General features: G+C 41.4%; 2 protein-coding genes and 1 long non-coding RNA gene across 4 annotated transcripts in view; 2 read left to right on the forward strand and 1 right to left on the reverse strand.

Annotated features, from left to right (window-relative positions):
• Positions 1 to 102: 102 nt before the first annotated feature.
• Positions 103 to 11,871, reverse strand: tubgcp3 (tubulin, gamma complex associated protein 3). 2 transcript variants are annotated; one of them, XM_044109197.1, is made up of 24 exons: positions 11,656 to 11,871; positions 10,228 to 10,335; positions 9,785 to 9,852; positions 9,635 to 9,712; positions 9,337 to 9,545; positions 8,641 to 8,819; positions 7,956 to 8,068; positions 6,740 to 6,865; positions 6,585 to 6,653; positions 6,380 to 6,512; positions 6,140 to 6,306; positions 4,722 to 4,832; positions 4,509 to 4,617; positions 3,468 to 3,657; positions 3,245 to 3,380; positions 3,088 to 3,156; positions 2,875 to 3,010; positions 2,488 to 2,576; positions 2,151 to 2,282; positions 1,921 to 2,061; positions 1,349 to 1,465; positions 1,166 to 1,260; positions 955 to 970; positions 711 to 782 (listed from the first exon to the last, which is right to left on the reverse strand). In XM_044109197.1, the coding sequence occupies exons 1-24, from the start codon at positions 11,729 to 11,731 to the stop codon at positions 711 to 713; spliced, it is 2,739 nt and encodes a 912-aa protein (XP_043965132.1). In that variant the 5' UTR covers positions 11,732 to 11,871. The 2 variants fall into 2 exon arrangements, with proteins under 2 accessions (XP_043965131.1, XP_043965132.1); XM_044109196.1 differs by lacking the exon at positions 955 to 970 and having other exon boundaries at positions 103 to 782; positions 11,656 to 11,870.
• On the forward strand, positions 751 to 4,184 carry LOC122826882. Its single transcript, XR_006369888.1, has 3 exons — positions 751 to 840; positions 2,454 to 2,597; positions 4,107 to 4,184. It is a non-coding gene; the product is annotated as an uncharacterized LOC122826882 (long non-coding RNA).
• Positions 11,872 to 13,214: 1,343 nt separating the features above from the next.
• Positions 13,215 to 16,451, forward strand: part of atp11a (ATPase phospholipid transporting 11A) — a 39,432-nt gene continuing 36,195 nt past the window's right edge. The window contains exon 1 of the mRNA XM_044110502.1: positions 13,215 to 13,975. Within this exon, the coding sequence (XP_043966437.1) occupies positions 13,931 to 13,975 (45 nt within the window). The 5' untranslated portion in view covers positions 13,215 to 13,930. The remainder of the gene's footprint in view (positions 13,976 to 16,451) is intronic.

Below are 16,451 nucleotides of genomic sequence, written 5' to 3' on the forward strand. Positions count from 1 at the left end.
TGATTGTAACTGATGTTTCACACTTCAAATATGATATATGCCCTTTTAAGAGAAAGTGAAAAATATTACAATCAGATCTTGATTGTAAATAAAACGTCCCCAGTTTGTTCCTTCAGCTTCCACTTCAGCTCGGTTGTTTGGTTTTCTCCAAACTACTGAAACTTTGTTTTTAAAAAACAAAACAAACAAACAAACAAAAAAAACTCCTGACAGATTTACTGAAGAGTAGTACTAACACTTAATAGATTGTATTATTTTAATAACCTCTATTAAAACAAAATGGAAAAGAAATGCACCTCAGATTCAAATTGGTCGCCCTCTGGTGGGAAGACAGAAAGCCAGATGTGGATGTGTGGAGAAGCTTCAACACTTACATACACTTTTGTTTTACACTATGTACAAACGTGTGTGTTGGGACTGGAGTTGGCAACCAGGCTGAGAAATAGTTTCCCCTCCTTTAGTAAGGCATGCCATGTGAGGTGACCTGGACAGCTCAGTCCGACGGCTGCATCTTTCGTCTCCCCGTTCAAACTAAAATTGATTCTTTTTTCTTCTTTTCAGAATTCTCATTTGAAGCCCAGATCCTGTCAAGGGTTGGTCTGCTCCGGATGCTTTTCCCTTTCATGGCGTCTCCAGAGCGGTGGGCGGAGGTGGCGTGTGTGAGTGAGGTCACACCCCGTGCTGCGATGGGAAGCGTCGAGCGGCGGCCCTCACGTCAGATGTTTGACAGACGTCGTCCTCTGGTGGCGCCCAGCGACGCCCGCAGCCTCGGCTCTCTGGCCCTGATAGAAATTCAATCAGAAAGTTCAGAAAAGCGGTTTCGCTGTGGAAAATGTTGAGGTGAAAACGCACATTTCTTCTCAGCTAATCGTCTATTGGGTGCTTTATATTTTCCCAATAGGGGAAAAAAATGTATCTACCTAAAGTGTCCTGCTAAGAGCCCTTCAGCCTCACCTGACTCCTCGCTCCTCTGTCAGTCAGTTGAAAAAAGGAAACACAAGTAAAATTAAAAAAAAAAAAAAAAAGCTAGGTGTAAAACAGAAACTTCCCCACACTCCCTGATCCCTAAGGTGTTGTGTGTGACCTTGTTTCACTTAGGAGATAGAAGTGATTTCAAAATCAATCAGCTGTAAACGTAGATTAGTTTGAGTTTCAGCAGTCGGACCTGTAGTGCTCGTTGAAGTCCAGCCTGAAACTGAGGAAGCGCAGACTCTCGTCTGAACTGGTCATCAGCAGCACAAGGAACTGCTGGACAATGCTCTGAACAGATGGAAGCAGGAAGAAGTCATTAGCTGCTGGATTACCCAAACATGGAGTCGGATCTACGACGGGGAAAATCAGACAGAACCTGGTAGAAGTGGGTGAGGATTCGAAGCTGGGATCGCATCTTCGGTATGGTGTCCTGAAACTCCTGAATCCGCCTCTTCTCTTCCGCTTCCTGTTCTGCCGTCACGCCCCATTCGCCCTGAACCAGCAGACGGACATCAGACATTCACTAAAACGTCTGTAAATGTGCTTTAGTTGACCTCAGCTGCATCAATCTTGAAACAGGCAATGTCCACATGTGGATCTATGGCGTTATTTATATTTTTAAACGGTTTATATACTGTACAACTCAAACAAAATCCAAATAATTTTATGTTCCATCATTTTCTCTGAAACTATAGCAGCTGCAGTGACACTTACTTCTGATGGAGTCTCCCAAATGTTAGTTATACTTTTATCTTAAAATAAATCCAATTTCATTTTTCTCTGCAATATCAAACATGCTCCAGGAACCTTGTGCTGCTTATGAGGTTATCATTCTTGCACATTTAGAGCACTGATGTACATTTACCCATGCCTTTTTTAAAGAAATGGGGAATATCTTCCCAAAGAAAGGCAGATCTGTGTGTGTTTCAGCTCATCTCCACGTCTCACCTCCTCTTCCCTCTGCCGCTTCTTCTCCTCAAACTGCAGCCGCAGGGTGAGCTCCTCCAGCGCCGAGCGGTACAGAGAGTCCTGCGCATTTTGAAACTCGATAATTTGGTCAAATATGGCCCTCAGCTGGTTCAAAAGGGACTAGACGGAGAGATAAAAGCAGGAATGAGTCCAGTGAATCAAAAGAGAAAGAGGGGGGGAATGAAATGGAGTAGAAAACGCTGCGTCACCCTGCTGCTGTTGTCCAGCAGACATCTGGAGATGATTGTGTCCAGGAAGACGTCGTGGGCAGCGATGATGTGGTCGAGGTCCTGGGCCTGCTGCACTTTGTTCCACAGCTCGTCCCATGAGCACTCTAGCACCTACACACACACACCGTTTATAGGAGTCAAGTTGGACACTCATAAGATGACAACGATGCACAACTCATGCTTCCCTAACTGCTTTTAATATTTAAAATCCACTTAATGAACACAATGTGATTATTTCGAAGCAACATGTCCGTCTGCAGCTGCTGGTTTTCTGTCTTGCAGAGCATTGCGGTGGCGGCAGAGCTAATGGTCTGACCTCGAAGGTGATGTAGTACTGCATCTGGTGGATGAAGTGAACCATTTCAGAGGCCAGGATGTGACACTGGTGCAGCACACCAGAGAGCTCTGGAGGGCGAGAGAGGACAGGTACAGACAAATTACCCATGAAGTCAAAACAAGGTTAACAAAACAAAACAAGGTTAAATTAATCAATTACATTAAAAAATAAAATAAAATTCTAATGAGTGATAATTTCCATTCTAATAGGCCATCAGTAAATGCATTAACGCCTCAGGTAGTTTAACACGTTTATATGTGCACATGAAGTGCTGATTGAATCCTTAATAAGCATTAACCTTCAAAACAAAGTGTAAAGAGTATTTGAGCAGGATGGTGTGTGTGTGTGTGTGTGTGTGTAACATACCAGGCATGGTTTTGAGCAGCTTGGCGTTGCACATCTGTCCCTTCCAGATGTCCGTCAGTGTGTACTCCATTCGCTTGGCTCTCCACAGGAAGTTAAACACTCTGAGGTAGTGGCCCATACACTCTCTGGTGAACACCTGATGACCATAGAGAAATATAACTTAGAAGCAGGTTAACGTTTGATCAATAAGTGATTTTCAGAGATGGGCGTTACTGTTGCAATGGGTCCATCAACGTGGTAATCCAGACTGAAAACGTCCCAGCCCGTATCACCGGGAGACACCTGAAGCCAAAACGTAGAAACAGCACCACCTGTCAGCAAGAATCTTAAAGAAATCTTTGGATTTTTCAGGGCGAAAACGCAGCAGTACCTCCAGCAGGCGAACGTCCAGCCTCTTTAGGATCTCTGCGTTGTCAAACTGCGCGTTGGTGGCCCTGACTGCCGTCTCCAAGATGCCCGTCAGGTTGTGTTGGTACAGCGTGGTGGCAGGTCGGGCGAGCTCAGGCCTGCCAAGAAACGACACAGTTACACCCCACGTCCCGGCTGGACGCTGGGACAGTTTGATCAGTACAGAAGGCGGTGGAAGGTCAGACTTTAGCAGGTCCATGAGGTGCCTGATGAAGTCTCCCTGGCCCAGCAGCAGGTATCTCCTCATGGCCTGGATGTGCTCCAGCAGCAGGTAGTTACGGTTCAGAACGTCCAGCAGGTATTTGCTGGTGTCGAAGTACGCCGCGTCGATTTTCTCCTGGAAAGCTCCTTCCAGGTCAGACAGCAGCTCCGCGGCTGCAGGAGAGCGGAGACGAGAGTCAGATCCAGGCATTGACGAGGCTCCACACCGAAGTCTTAATATTAATAACAATATGTATTTATAAAAGCACTTTTCATTACAGTCAGGTTTATTAATATTTAAGCAGTATATTTAAGCAACTGACATGATTAAAAACAACGCAAAGAAACAAAAAAAAACATTAAATTACAAAGACAAGTATCAAAAAACTGCAATACAGACTAGAATTAATCTGTTTTGACTAGGGATGACACAATTAATCACGATTAATCAGTTATGGAAATAAACGTCAGCTAATTTAATAGTTAATGGAAGAAAAAAGGAGGACTTTTCAGATGATGCATGAGCTGAGCATGATCATGCGTCTGATAAACAAACCAGAAGGTAGTAACCTTGACAGGATTTCCAGCCAAACGTATCAATATTTTCTGTGATACACCTGCAGATCAAACCGAGTCTGGATCAATGAATTCTGGCTAAGAAGAACCGGTCTGGCCTCCGCAGTCAGAAGGGCAGAAGGACGAAGCCGGTGAGCGGTAAAAGCATCGATCCCTGCCAGTCCACTAACATTGGTCAATATGACCGCCAATACAGAGTGGACAGTGATGTCATTAGCATGCCTGACTCCACAACAACACTGGAGAGCTCAATATGTACAGTGCTGTGAAAAAGTATTCAGTCCCTTACTTTATAAAGCATTTTTTCAGCTTTTTTTTGGTCACACTTTTCAAAAACAAATCAAAGAAAAAGTTCTATTTTAAATATCTGATCTGTAAATATTTAAGTACGAGGAGGGAAAAAAGGAGCTAAAACAGAAGAAGAAATCTAAACAAAGTGAGAGTCTCACCATCTTTCGGAGTGTCGGCAGGTTTGGACGCCGAGGTGATTTTGCCCGGCGGCGTTCTGTCATGACAAACTTGATGCAGAAAGTTGATAGATTTGCCAATCAGCAGAACCTAAAAAAAAAAAAAAAAAAAAGAAGATAATTGGTTCTTGTGGAGATTCTCTGCTGTTTCCATGGCGTCGTGTCTTTTGTCACGGAAGCCTGTGAGCGTTTTACCTTGCGAGCCTGGTTCATGGTGATGAACGAGGGAATCATCGACTTCCTGAGGGAATATTTGTCGTGCCACAGACGATCCGTCTTCACATTTGGGTCTGACGCTACAAAGAACTACAAGCAAACAAGATTAAAAGAGGAGAGATTCTCTTGAAACCATTATACCACAAAGATTAACTGCAGTGTGGTTTAGAAAACAACACCTTGCCTCCAGAAATATTTTAACTTTTTAAAGTTAAAATATGTTTTATGGTATTTCTGTTATAACCAAAGCAAAATGGTGAATAATTGTGGAGTGAAAAGAAAGCAAATTGACATTAACTTTTATTTTTTACTAACCAACATCTGAAAAGTGTGGCTTGCATTGGTGTTAACCTCTTAAAATTCAGTGCAGCCACATGCCTTGGGAAGTCAACTGATTAGTAAATATGTATTTTATGACAATTTACTCTGCCAAAAGCTCAAATTCTTACCAAGTATTTTTTTTATCTAATATCTATAGCAAATATCTTAAAACACTTGACACACAGACAAAATGAGCTCACAAGTAACTTTTCAGCAAGATATAGAAGCTTGTTTTAAATGAATAATTCCTTGATATTGATGAAAAAGTACCAGATTTCACCTGGCAAATCATTTCAGCTATAAAATCCAAAAAATGTTTTGATGGAAGTGGAAAAATTCTGCCAATGAGAGAAATTTGCCTATTTCTTATTGAATTTAGTCCTATTTCAAGTGTACTGATATTTACACTACAAACTAGAAGAAATACCTTTTTTTTTCAGTGTAACACTAAAACTCTGGAAACTTTTAGTAGTTCATTTAGTCTATTTTCTTATTTTCTTAATATAGATTTTTCATATTAGATTTTTCAGCTTACATTTTTATTAGGATTCGATTTAGATCCACTCACTCACCAGTTCTGATCTAAAAAAAATTACTTAAATATTTTTATAAAAGTCACAACGCGTTACATTTTTCATGTCTTATCAACCGTTACCGTAGCGACTGTGTGAGGCCTCCTGGGTGATTTTTTTCCGCTGAAAGGTTTAATAATTTAATTTGGATTGTCTTAAACACAGCACTTAAATCCATTCCAGCGCAGCGAATAACTGCGAATCCATAAATAACATGCGAGAGAGGCTGAGGGGGGTGAAAAGGAGACGCATCCATCATAGTGGTCTCCATTACGCCGCTCTCATCCGTTCTCGTTTAAGAGGCGGACGTTCTCCCCTCTCCAGCTCCATCTAATGCTGCCGTTCGTTGGGGTCAAACATCAGAGCATTCGAAGGGAACAATGTTCCCGAAGCAAGCCATAAACTCTTAACGAGTTTTTGCTTCAAAACGACCTCGTTAAGCGCGGCGTTCAGGAGCGTTTCAGTACACCGATCAGACGTGGCCCAAACAGGAAATGACCGCACCTCGTGGTACGTGTCCTCCAGCTCTCCGTCGTATATCCACCGGTAGAGGAAATTGAGAATGGGGTGGGACACCAGGCTGAGGATGTGCTGGACCAGCGCTCTCATCTGCGGGTCTCCCGTCTTCCCGTAGGCGTGAACCGCAGAGGCCAGCTCTCCTCCCTTACGGCCTGCAGACACACATGGATCCGGTCACATAAAGATGAACGCAGCGCACAAAGCCGGAAGAGGAACCTGACCCACCTTGGCAATAGTCGACGAGGGCCGCCAGCGTTTTGAGCCGCACTTTGGGGTCGTACATCCAGACCAGAAGCCTCCTCAGAGTTAAACTGCCCTCTGTGCACATGTTCACACCCTGCTCATCCTCTACCTGCAACTAAGAGCGCACAAACGTCAACGATGCAGCGATTTCAGAGACGCTCCACAAGCAGTCGGTCTGCGTGTTTACCTGTGAGTGGAGGACGGAGAGAAGCCTGTAGTATTCCTTCAGCTCCTGATGAAGCGACGCACAGAAGCTCTGCACGGTTCGGCATTAATAGAGGATTAATAAAGAAGGAGAAATGCAGGAAGGACAAAATGAACACACAACAAACCCAAACACACCTGGCCCACCAATCCGAAGGCCCGGTCTAGGGTTCTGGCGTCAGTGTACTTCCTGACTTTGTTGTGGAGCCAGCCAAGTTCAGACAGTCTGCTGCTGGTGTCCCTCAGAGACTTGCATAGCACCACCTTGAGAGGCAAGAGCATCTAAAGTTGATCTAAATGTTATTTCCTTCTGCAAGTAGAAGGAAAAAGCGGCTGTGTTTTTGTAGGGCTGAAACAATTAAGCGGATTAATCGTGATGAACTGATGATTGAAATAATTGTCATCGAATTTGGCAACCGATTAACTGAAGTACAGACTCAAAAAAAGACCATTTGCTGAAAGAACAACAGACTCAGAGCAGTGATGAAGCTAAAACGATACAACAAGTGATATAAATTATGATGAAAATATGTTCAACCCAAAACTCTTCAGTGGAACAGATTTAGCTTCACCTGGTTCAATTTCACTACAGGAATCTTATGGTTTTGAATTTTAAGCACAAAAATGTTTATTTTCTACTTTAAAAAATATTTGCTTTTTTGCATCATTTAATGTATATCTAATGTGTATAAAGGCTTAGGTGATTACGTGAAAAATCTATAGAATAGCAATATATTACTTCTTATTTATTATATCATTTAAGTAAATAGGTTTGTGCTGCCTTTGTAGTCGATGAGTCTTATGTCACACATTTACCTTGAACAGCATTAATGGAGAACTAAAATCACTGCAGCTTCTATCAAGCAACCAGTATACTTTAGAATGCCCACTAAGCATCAACAGACTGGTTTCCCAGCAGGAGCGTAGTTCACATTTAATGATGCATTAAATTTTCATCTGCTAAACAAATCCTTTTATCTGGGAAGCTTTGCGGAGAGATTAAGTAGGAAAAAAAAAACCCTGTCCAAAATACCTCCGTCCTTGGCTAATTTATTTATGTCTCCTGTGGGAGTGAGTCCTGATGGAGCACATCGACCAGAGGCCTATGTTTAGTCTCACTGAGAGAAAACGGAACCAGTCCCACCTGCAGCCTTTGCGTTGATGGCATGAAAACAAAGCGGCAGGAGACAAAATAAATCGACAGAAGAGAAAACAAAAACAAGAGACGCCAATGATCGACCTGCTGAAGCGCCGTCAACAATCATCTAATCCAATCATCCACTCTGAGTATTGCGTCCAGATCTCCTGACCAATTGAGGAATTTCAGCTTCAGGACTTTCAAGCGTTGGTCTACCTTGCTGTCCATTTTGTAGCCGTTGTCCTGGGCGTTCATCTTGATGAACTTGCCATCTATTCCCTGGAAGACGTAGAGGATGTCCCGCACCAACGCTGCCTCGTTGACCTCACCTGCAGCGGCAGAAGAAGACGGCGATCGGTCAAAGCTGGAGATGCGATTTAAACCAAAAACGTTGAGATGTAATACAAAAAAAACCAACAAAAAAGAAATTGGTCTAAACACGTCTGCTTGAGAACAATATTTTAAATGTTTATTGCCGCAGCAATTTAAGGGTGATGAGGCGACATAACTAATACAGAAAACGCTCTTCCTAATCAAGTTTCTAATTTTAGATTGCCAAAATTATGTTTAGAAACTAAAAGTTCTTAAAACTCAGTAGAAAATAGTTGGAAAGTTACATTTCTGGGGTTACAACAGAAGTGGTCCAAGCAGAGACCTCCCCAGCACCTGCAGCCCTCTACTTCATGTTGCAGAAACATTTTGGGATTATATTCCTTTGGGATTAGTGATACCGATGGTTATTTCTGTTTTTCTTTAGTCTGCCTCTGAGTAAATTAAAGTGACATCAATAACTACTTCAAAACAATATCTAGTGCTTTAATAAATTATTTATTTATATATAAAAAAAATTAAAAAAAATCTTGATCTTTATTAGTTTTGCGTCTTTGTTTACATTACTCACCGGCAGCATCACCATCCCTGCGAGGTCGGACCGGTCTGATAGTTGGCACTTGTGGCCCGAGGAGTGGCCGGGTTGTGGGCAGAGCCAAGACAGTCGAGGGGGAGGAGCTTATAGGGAGCGCCCAGGCTAACCGTGAGCCTAGAGGCTGAGTAACTGCAGCTGCAGACTGGGAAGGTTGACTGGAACATACGAAAAAGGTTCTGGTTTGTACTGGAAATAATCTGAAGCTTTGATGGATTACTTATAGAGTTGGTTGCCAGAAAAAAAGGAAAAATACTCTAATTTATTATTATAAAGGAACCGTGACATAAATCTAACAGAGTTCTTGTATCTAATTTCTTGTGAACCATTAAATAATCTCCTTCCATTTGTAGCACTTTGCACCATTAAGGTGTAGCCATACATTTCAGACTAGAAAACCTTGATGTCGCTCTTTCCCAATTAAAAAGTGAGCCCAGAGTGTTTACTGGTCACTTTTGACTGAAGGTCTCCTGCATCATTAATGAGAGCAAATGGGACGAAATGGCCTTCAGATGCCTCATAAACTTGTTATAACATCTCCGGCTAAGAGGTGAGAGCTAATTGGTTCTTCTTGTATCTCGACCTTTACAGAAACATCAGATTAACAACTTTCTACTGGAAGCCTCTTAGGTGAGGCATAAAGATAACGGGTGAAGCGTGAACATCAAACCTCACCCAGCCAGCAGTGGCGGCGGCGTCGGTGTGGGTCCATTCAGCGTGTAGACCCCTAGACTTGAAATCCCACTGGTCCCAACGCTTCCAGACAGGCCGGCGCCCCTCTCACCGTAGCTCAGGGCTAAGCTCTGGGGTCGGGTGCAGTAGAACGGGGTGGAGTGCGCGTCCCTGGGGAGGGCTTGGGCAAAAAGCGCCCCGTAGTTTCCAACCTGAGGGAAGTCAGATTCAGCCATCTTTAAATTCACTTTCAGCTGATGAACAGCGTGTGATCGTAAAGCTGTGTGGCTGTTTCTCCTACCCTGCTGGAAGGCTTGCGGGGGTCTTCAGAGAGGCTGAGCAGCAGGTAGAGAACCGACCAGCGATGCTTCAGAACACTCTGACAAGCAGCAAAACATAGATTAATAGAAATGCTTAGAGAGGTTCGCTAAAGCTAATAGGAAACACAAACCTGCGTCTGAAGCTTCCTGTGCAGCTCTGAGAACAGAGCAGCGTCTGCTTCTCTCCTCTGACGCAGCACTGCAAAGGGAACGGAAACCGTCACTGCTAAAACGAGCTTCTGCTGCTGCTTTGTTTGAGTTCTTGCACTTTATTTAAACATCCAATTTAACATAAATCAGAAATCAGTGGCGTCTCATCATCTCACTCTCTGAAGCGTCGAGCTATTTCCGTTTTATCGTCAGAGCAGATCAATGTGTTCCCGCCAACTGTGCATCATCAACTACTATCCAAGTCCACTGGGATTAGTGGCTGTGGTGCCATAAATGTTTTTCCAGCATAAAAATGAGAACACCCACATAATGTGGATTTATTATCTGCTCTGCTTCCAGATAATGCCAAAGAATATAGCAATACGGAACGATTTGAAGCTGCTATCATGAAAACTGCACTTACATTCCTTCTTGATCTTCTCCGATACCAGGAACTCGTCTCGTTCAATGGTGGGGGCGTAGTTGCTGCCAATGACTCGCACGGCATACTGGAACTGGTGGGCGACTTCGGCTTCAGAAACACACGATCAGTTAACAAAAGGGCAGCACGTCATGCAAAAAAGCTTTACCTTATATTTTGGTGTTTTTATTTATTTCTCCGCACTTGGACACTCCAAACCCTCATTTAGCTGCTTCTTTTTTTAAGGCTTGTTTGCACTAGAGGCCTTTATTCATTAGTAGCTGGACAAGAAGTAGGGCAGAGAGAGAAGGGGAAGACCAGGACAGCTGCACTGAGGACTGTAGCCTCAGAGTAAATTTGGTCGATGCAAGTAGATTCATGACTTAACGCAAAAGCAGAAGCAATCTGTGAGGGCAAAATTATTTTTATGGCATAGTTTAGTCTTACTTCAAATTGGATTTGGTTTCAGTCCAAATCCAAGATTTGTTTAAAAATCAACTCTGCTAAATTGGAACGGTTTAATTCATTTACTGAAAGTGATAAAGAGAGGATAAGGTCAAAAGGCAAGAGAAAACAGCTTCATGCCCATTAATTAATCTTCCTTCAATTTATCCACTCTTTCACATTTTATCCTCAACCTTTTGCATTTGTGCTAAGCAGTGTTTACTCTAATACCCTCACAATTATGTCCTGCCTAAATCAAAGTGTGTAGTTTGTAATTTCTGCGTGATAAAATGTAAAAAGTCAGAGTTATTCAAAAACCACTGTCCACGATGACAGTCTTTGGCGTGGCTATCCTGCAGGGGCCTGCAGCTAGCAGGGTGCAAGTGCATCCAGAAGCTGCAAACACTTCCAGTTGCTCTGGATGATGGCTAAAATGTTAACGCATTAACAGAGAGCTGGGATAAACTAGAAAAGGGTCAATCAAAGCGATCAGGGCAGTAAATTAGACGAACATCCGAGGAGCGAGATGTGCAGCATCATGAGCGAGACCGCTACGTGTCGCCTGTCCAGTCTCAGCTACCAGATAATGTCTCCAAATCATGAGCATTCATTTTAACATGTTGGTAAGATTTTGATTCTGTAAAAATATCTAAACATAAACTAACGCCCATCTTGGTTGATTTCCAGTCCAGTTCCAATCCTCGGCCACTTCGACCGTTTTAAGTCGTTAAAACTCAAGAAACCGACGTGGAAATCATTTAATTATTCATAAATAACGAGAGACCTGACGTAAAATGTTTACGCCGAAATCCCGAGCCTTCCCCGCCGAATCTCTCGACATATTCGTTGTATGTATGGGGTACAAGTGAAACGCAATACATTTCATTGAAAGAAAATGGCAAGTTTTTGAATGGAACTTTGGCTTGGAGGTTCCTTGAAAGATCCAGTGTGGTAATAAGGCGGCCAAGCTAACGTTAACTGACGTACCTTCGCTTTTCCCGGTGATCCTGCAACACAGGCTCTGCAGCAGAACATTGGGTGATTTCTGGTCCAGATTTGCCATCCCGTCCGTGGATATTGTATCTGGCGTTTCCCCAAATAATAAATACTTTAGATGGATCTCAAATAACTGCAGCCTCCCTGTTTTAGCAACGCCATCTTGACAAAGCGGGTCAAGCTAGCATGGCGCAGGAAGTATGTGACCGAGTTCCTTTCAAAATAACAGCACTGACGCTCAGCAATGATTCATAAAAAAAAAAAAAAAAAAGCTCAAAAGGCTAACATGAATCATTTATAATTGCAGTTCCAAAAACATATTAGAAACTATAAAAAACTAAATAGCAGAATAATTTCAATTCTAAATAAATACTTAGTAAAATGTAACCAATTAATAATGAATTAGATTAAATGAAATATGAATATAAAATAAGAAAAATAACTTAAATATCGAATGTATCACATTATTATATATTAAGTTACTTTTCAAAGTTGCAAACTTGCAATATGTGCAGAATCTCAAAGTGAAACTCTAACTTACAAAATAAAGTAGAAGCTAACAAATAAAATGCTAAATTAAAGCAATACCAGCAATCAATTTTAAAGTAGTTCTATCATTTAAAAATATATAGAATTTCTGATATATTTTCATTTAGAACATGACTGAAACGATGAAACGCATAAACTTCCCCAAATAATGGCATGTTTTGTTTAATATTTTCTTAAATCAAATATCTTGACAGAATTTATTTTGAAGGAGAAAAACAAGAAGTAGTTGGTGTTATTTTATCTAACTTTACACTAATGATTCAACATGAACCCGCCGAAAGCGTCTCCAGGAAACGGATAAAGGACATTTTAATGAAAATATTTCCCCCTTGAAACAAAGTAGCGCGGGCTGTGGTTCCAATTTGAGCTCAAGCATTTATTTTACAAAATACATTATTTGCAATTTGTTTGGCATATTCCAACTAAGGATACTTAAATAACTGATTTTGTAAATAATTAAAGTAAAATAAAGTACAGCCACAGAGACATCTGTCAGAGGCAACATCTTAGTGATATAAGTAGGACTATATTTGTCAGCTGAATGTTTTGATCAAATAACTGTATCCTTTTACTTTTTGCAAATTAATTGTACATAGCATATCATACCATTAGAAAATGTAGTAGAAATATAGTGCTGAAAGACCAATAAAGTTGAACAGTGCTCATTATCCTGAATTTACCATCCTGTAAATCCTGTAAATTTACAGGATTTACAGGAAAGTTCCAATGAAACTTTCCAAAACTTTCATTGGAAAGTTTTCATTGGAAAGTTGCTTTATTTCTATTATTCCAATTTAAATTAAACTTGTTCGTAATTATATAGATTAACAAATGGGGTAATATAGTTAAAGCATTTGTTTCTTTTAATTTAAAAACACCGACATTTTGTTTGTCATAAAATTGTATAGAAGCCACCAAAGTTTATTACGAAGTTTGCATATTACTGCGAGGCTAAGTGGAAGGAAAAAGTGTCCAACAGGAATAACTACAGTTTGGAGAAAATTATAATGCAAATCCCATCCTAAAGTTAGAATAACGTTCAGTAATGTGGGGATTGGGGCTCAAAAGTGTTTTAAGAGTTACCTATCAGTGCTGATTTGATTTTCCAGTCAAACTTGCTGTCTGCACATTTACTTTTCATATTCTAAAAGGCTTGCGTGAAAAGAATTGCCATGGCCGCATATTAATATTCAATGAACAGTAGGTGGACAGTCCGGCCGGCCCCAACTAATCGATAACCAATAAATAACTAAAACAACTAATCAATTACACAGCGAAATCACTAGAGCGCGCATGCGTCCCACCTCAGACCAGAGGCACCACCTGGCCTCTCGTGACGTACATAAAAGCAAATCTGCTTTGCCCACTGCGCGAGACAAGAAGATTATCAGTACAGGCGCTCAGGTAGAGGGGAGCACAAGAGAAAACCTGAAGCGAGGGTAAGCTCACTTTTTTCTGGATGAAGTGCGCTGAAAGTGCCGTAGAAGACGCCCACTGTGCGCTTCCTTCTTGCGGGCTTCGAAGGTGAGAACCGGTCTCCCGTGTCGGGAGCCGCATTCTTGGGACCAAACCCTTTCCACTTTAAGAAGAAGACTCGCCTGAGAAAAAAAGTCATGGACAAAAGAAGAAAAATAAAAAGGAAGGCAGCGGCTGTGGGGAAATAGAAACGCAGAAATAGAAGAAGGGAAGAAGTGTTGGCAGAGGAAAGACGAGCAGGATGGGGATGGATTTCAGTACTCTTCGGACTCTCATCAGCCGATATGTGAGTTTTTCTTTATCCTACACAGCCTTTTATCGCCTCCGTCTTCTCCGTAGACCCAACGGATGTAAAAACATGTAAACTATATCACTCGGCTGGTTTCGAATTCAGCAGAAACAGCTTCTCGTGGATAAAGTTGCACTCGAGAGAGGGAGTGAAAACACGCGCTCCGACTCATTAAACCGTGTCAGCCCAGTTGTTTTGAACAGAGTGTTAGGAATTTGTAGCTGCGGTGAAAATAAAACAGTAAACAAAAACAAACCTGTAGATTAGGGGGAAAGCTGTGGAAGCAATCAATCAGGACGGGATCGGAAGCGGCCAATTTTTCCGTGGTCTGCCAAAATTCAAATCTTGAAAAATCTGGTTTTGATTAATTCTGTTAAATAAACACACCCAAATCTTGGTTTTGGTCTATTTATGTATCAACCAAGCGCATGAACTTTGATGCACACAAAATAAAAATAATATTTATCAAAATACTAAAGTGAATGGCTGTTCTGTTAGGTTTTAAACTCGTGTCTAAACATGCAGTTTGTGGAAGAGTGCAAGAAGAAAGCTACAATCAGATTGTATCAATTTGTTAGGCCATAACAGTTTGTTTTAGCAATTCACATTTCATTAAAGAACCTAGAGAATAGTTTCTCTGTCTGCCGCAGTGACCAGGGGAACATCATGAATGCATTCTGAATGTTTAATAACAATCCAGTTCCATATTCTTGTCGTATTTATTTTTTTGCAATTGAATATGGTGCTGTTTTTGTTTATATATATATATATATATATATATATATATAACAGCATGTTTACTGTAACAGTAATGAGGACACGTTAGAAGATAAAGTTAGTGTTTTTGCACTTGAGCTCTATTTTGTTTGTGGTTGAACAACTGAAAGGTGGAGTCCACACCTTTGAGGTGATCACGTCAGGGCATGCAGGCGTTGTTGTTATGACCCCCTCCCAGTCAAGCGAGAGTACAAATGGAGTAGTCGCATGAATTATGTAATCCAGTTGTTTCCTTCCTGCCAGTCAAATCAATGGGCAGCAGTGGAGCAGCCAGCCTGCATGGATGCTGGTTGCATCCAGTAATGCGTCTGACAGTAATCCAGAAAGAGCAAGCTCTACTGAAACGTAGAGCCGGCCAGGTCTTCATGCTCACTCGAGGCTTAGACTCTGCCTCCCAACTGTTGCAGCTAGCTGATTAAATGAAATCCCTGCTTTGTGCAGATTGAAAATGAGCCAGACGCATGCAAAGTGGGGGTAGCATCTGATAGGATGTGGGATGCTGATTAGGTTGAACCTTGTTGTAATCGGTTCGACCAAAAAGGATGGGGTGAAATTAAAGAGATTGCGCTGTTCAGGAAAAAAAAATCCTGAATGCCATTCGATTAGGAAGTACTGGGATTGCATGAGTCACCAGTCGACTGGTGGTGTGATGAGGGCTCTTTTTGTTGTGTGTCAATGTAGCCAGGTTTGTCTAATTGCTATGTGAAACTTGCAGTCAAACAAGGCGTGGGCCAGTGTGAGATTCTCACAGGATCATAAACAGTCTGGAGTTTGATTTAGATGTTTCCCACATCAGGAGAAGTAAAGAGTAATAAAACACTGTGTCTTCACATTATTAAAATGTTTTAAATTCATAAAACAGCAGGATGACCTTTAATGTGTTAATCACAAGTCTGAAATTTTGTCTTGAGATAAGTTTTTAATTTTGTGTATCATATTTTCTTCTCACTGAACCTTTCTGTCAGGCAAAAGTTTGATGTCTCTTGTTGCATTGTGTGACTCAAGTTGGTTAAGGTTACCCGTAAGTAGCTGCTAATATACTCTTCCAAGCTAGCTAGCGTTTTTGCATCCATCATTGCCATTTGACTGGACAAAGTTCCGACATTGCTGTCATGATTCAGGTCTTAAATTCCACTCACAATGGTCCTAAAAAGTCTTAAATTTGAGTTGGTGAAACCTGCAGAAACTCTGTAAATCATAAATACCTTGAAGACAATTTGATGTGGACATGTTGAGTCTTGTGCAGCCAAAGAGAAAAGATAAAACATGTTATTATACAATGGAGGCGCAATAAACTGAACCGAATGAGACGCATAATGCAAAAGAAGACACAGTGTTAAAATTTAACCAAAGATACATCTGACGACCATCAAGCCTATAAACAAGCTTTAAAGCAAGTTCAGAACCTCAGTCTGACAGAGTGGATTATGAAGAATGACAAAGCATTGCTGTCCATCTTTTATTTTCTTACATATTAGATAATTTCTTTTTAGAATTAAGAGCGTAAGACGATCCAAACCGACTGGTTAGCATCTACACAGTTCCTCAGAGCTGTCTTCATGTGCTCCTAAAAGCCTCGTCTGATGCCGCCATCTCCGATTAGTTTAACAGCGGCGGGTGTTATGTAAGCCAATAGCTCAGTTTAAAAGTGTGACATGCCGAGTTTGCAAAGTTTCTTGGTTGTCTCCTGCATTCA

This window comes from Gambusia affinis, linkage group LG24, assembly GCF_019740435.1.
Source record: "Gambusia affinis linkage group LG24, SWU_Gaff_1.0, whole genome shotgun sequence".
Classification (NCBI taxonomy): Eukaryota; Metazoa; Chordata; class Actinopteri; order Cyprinodontiformes; family Poeciliidae; genus Gambusia; species Gambusia affinis.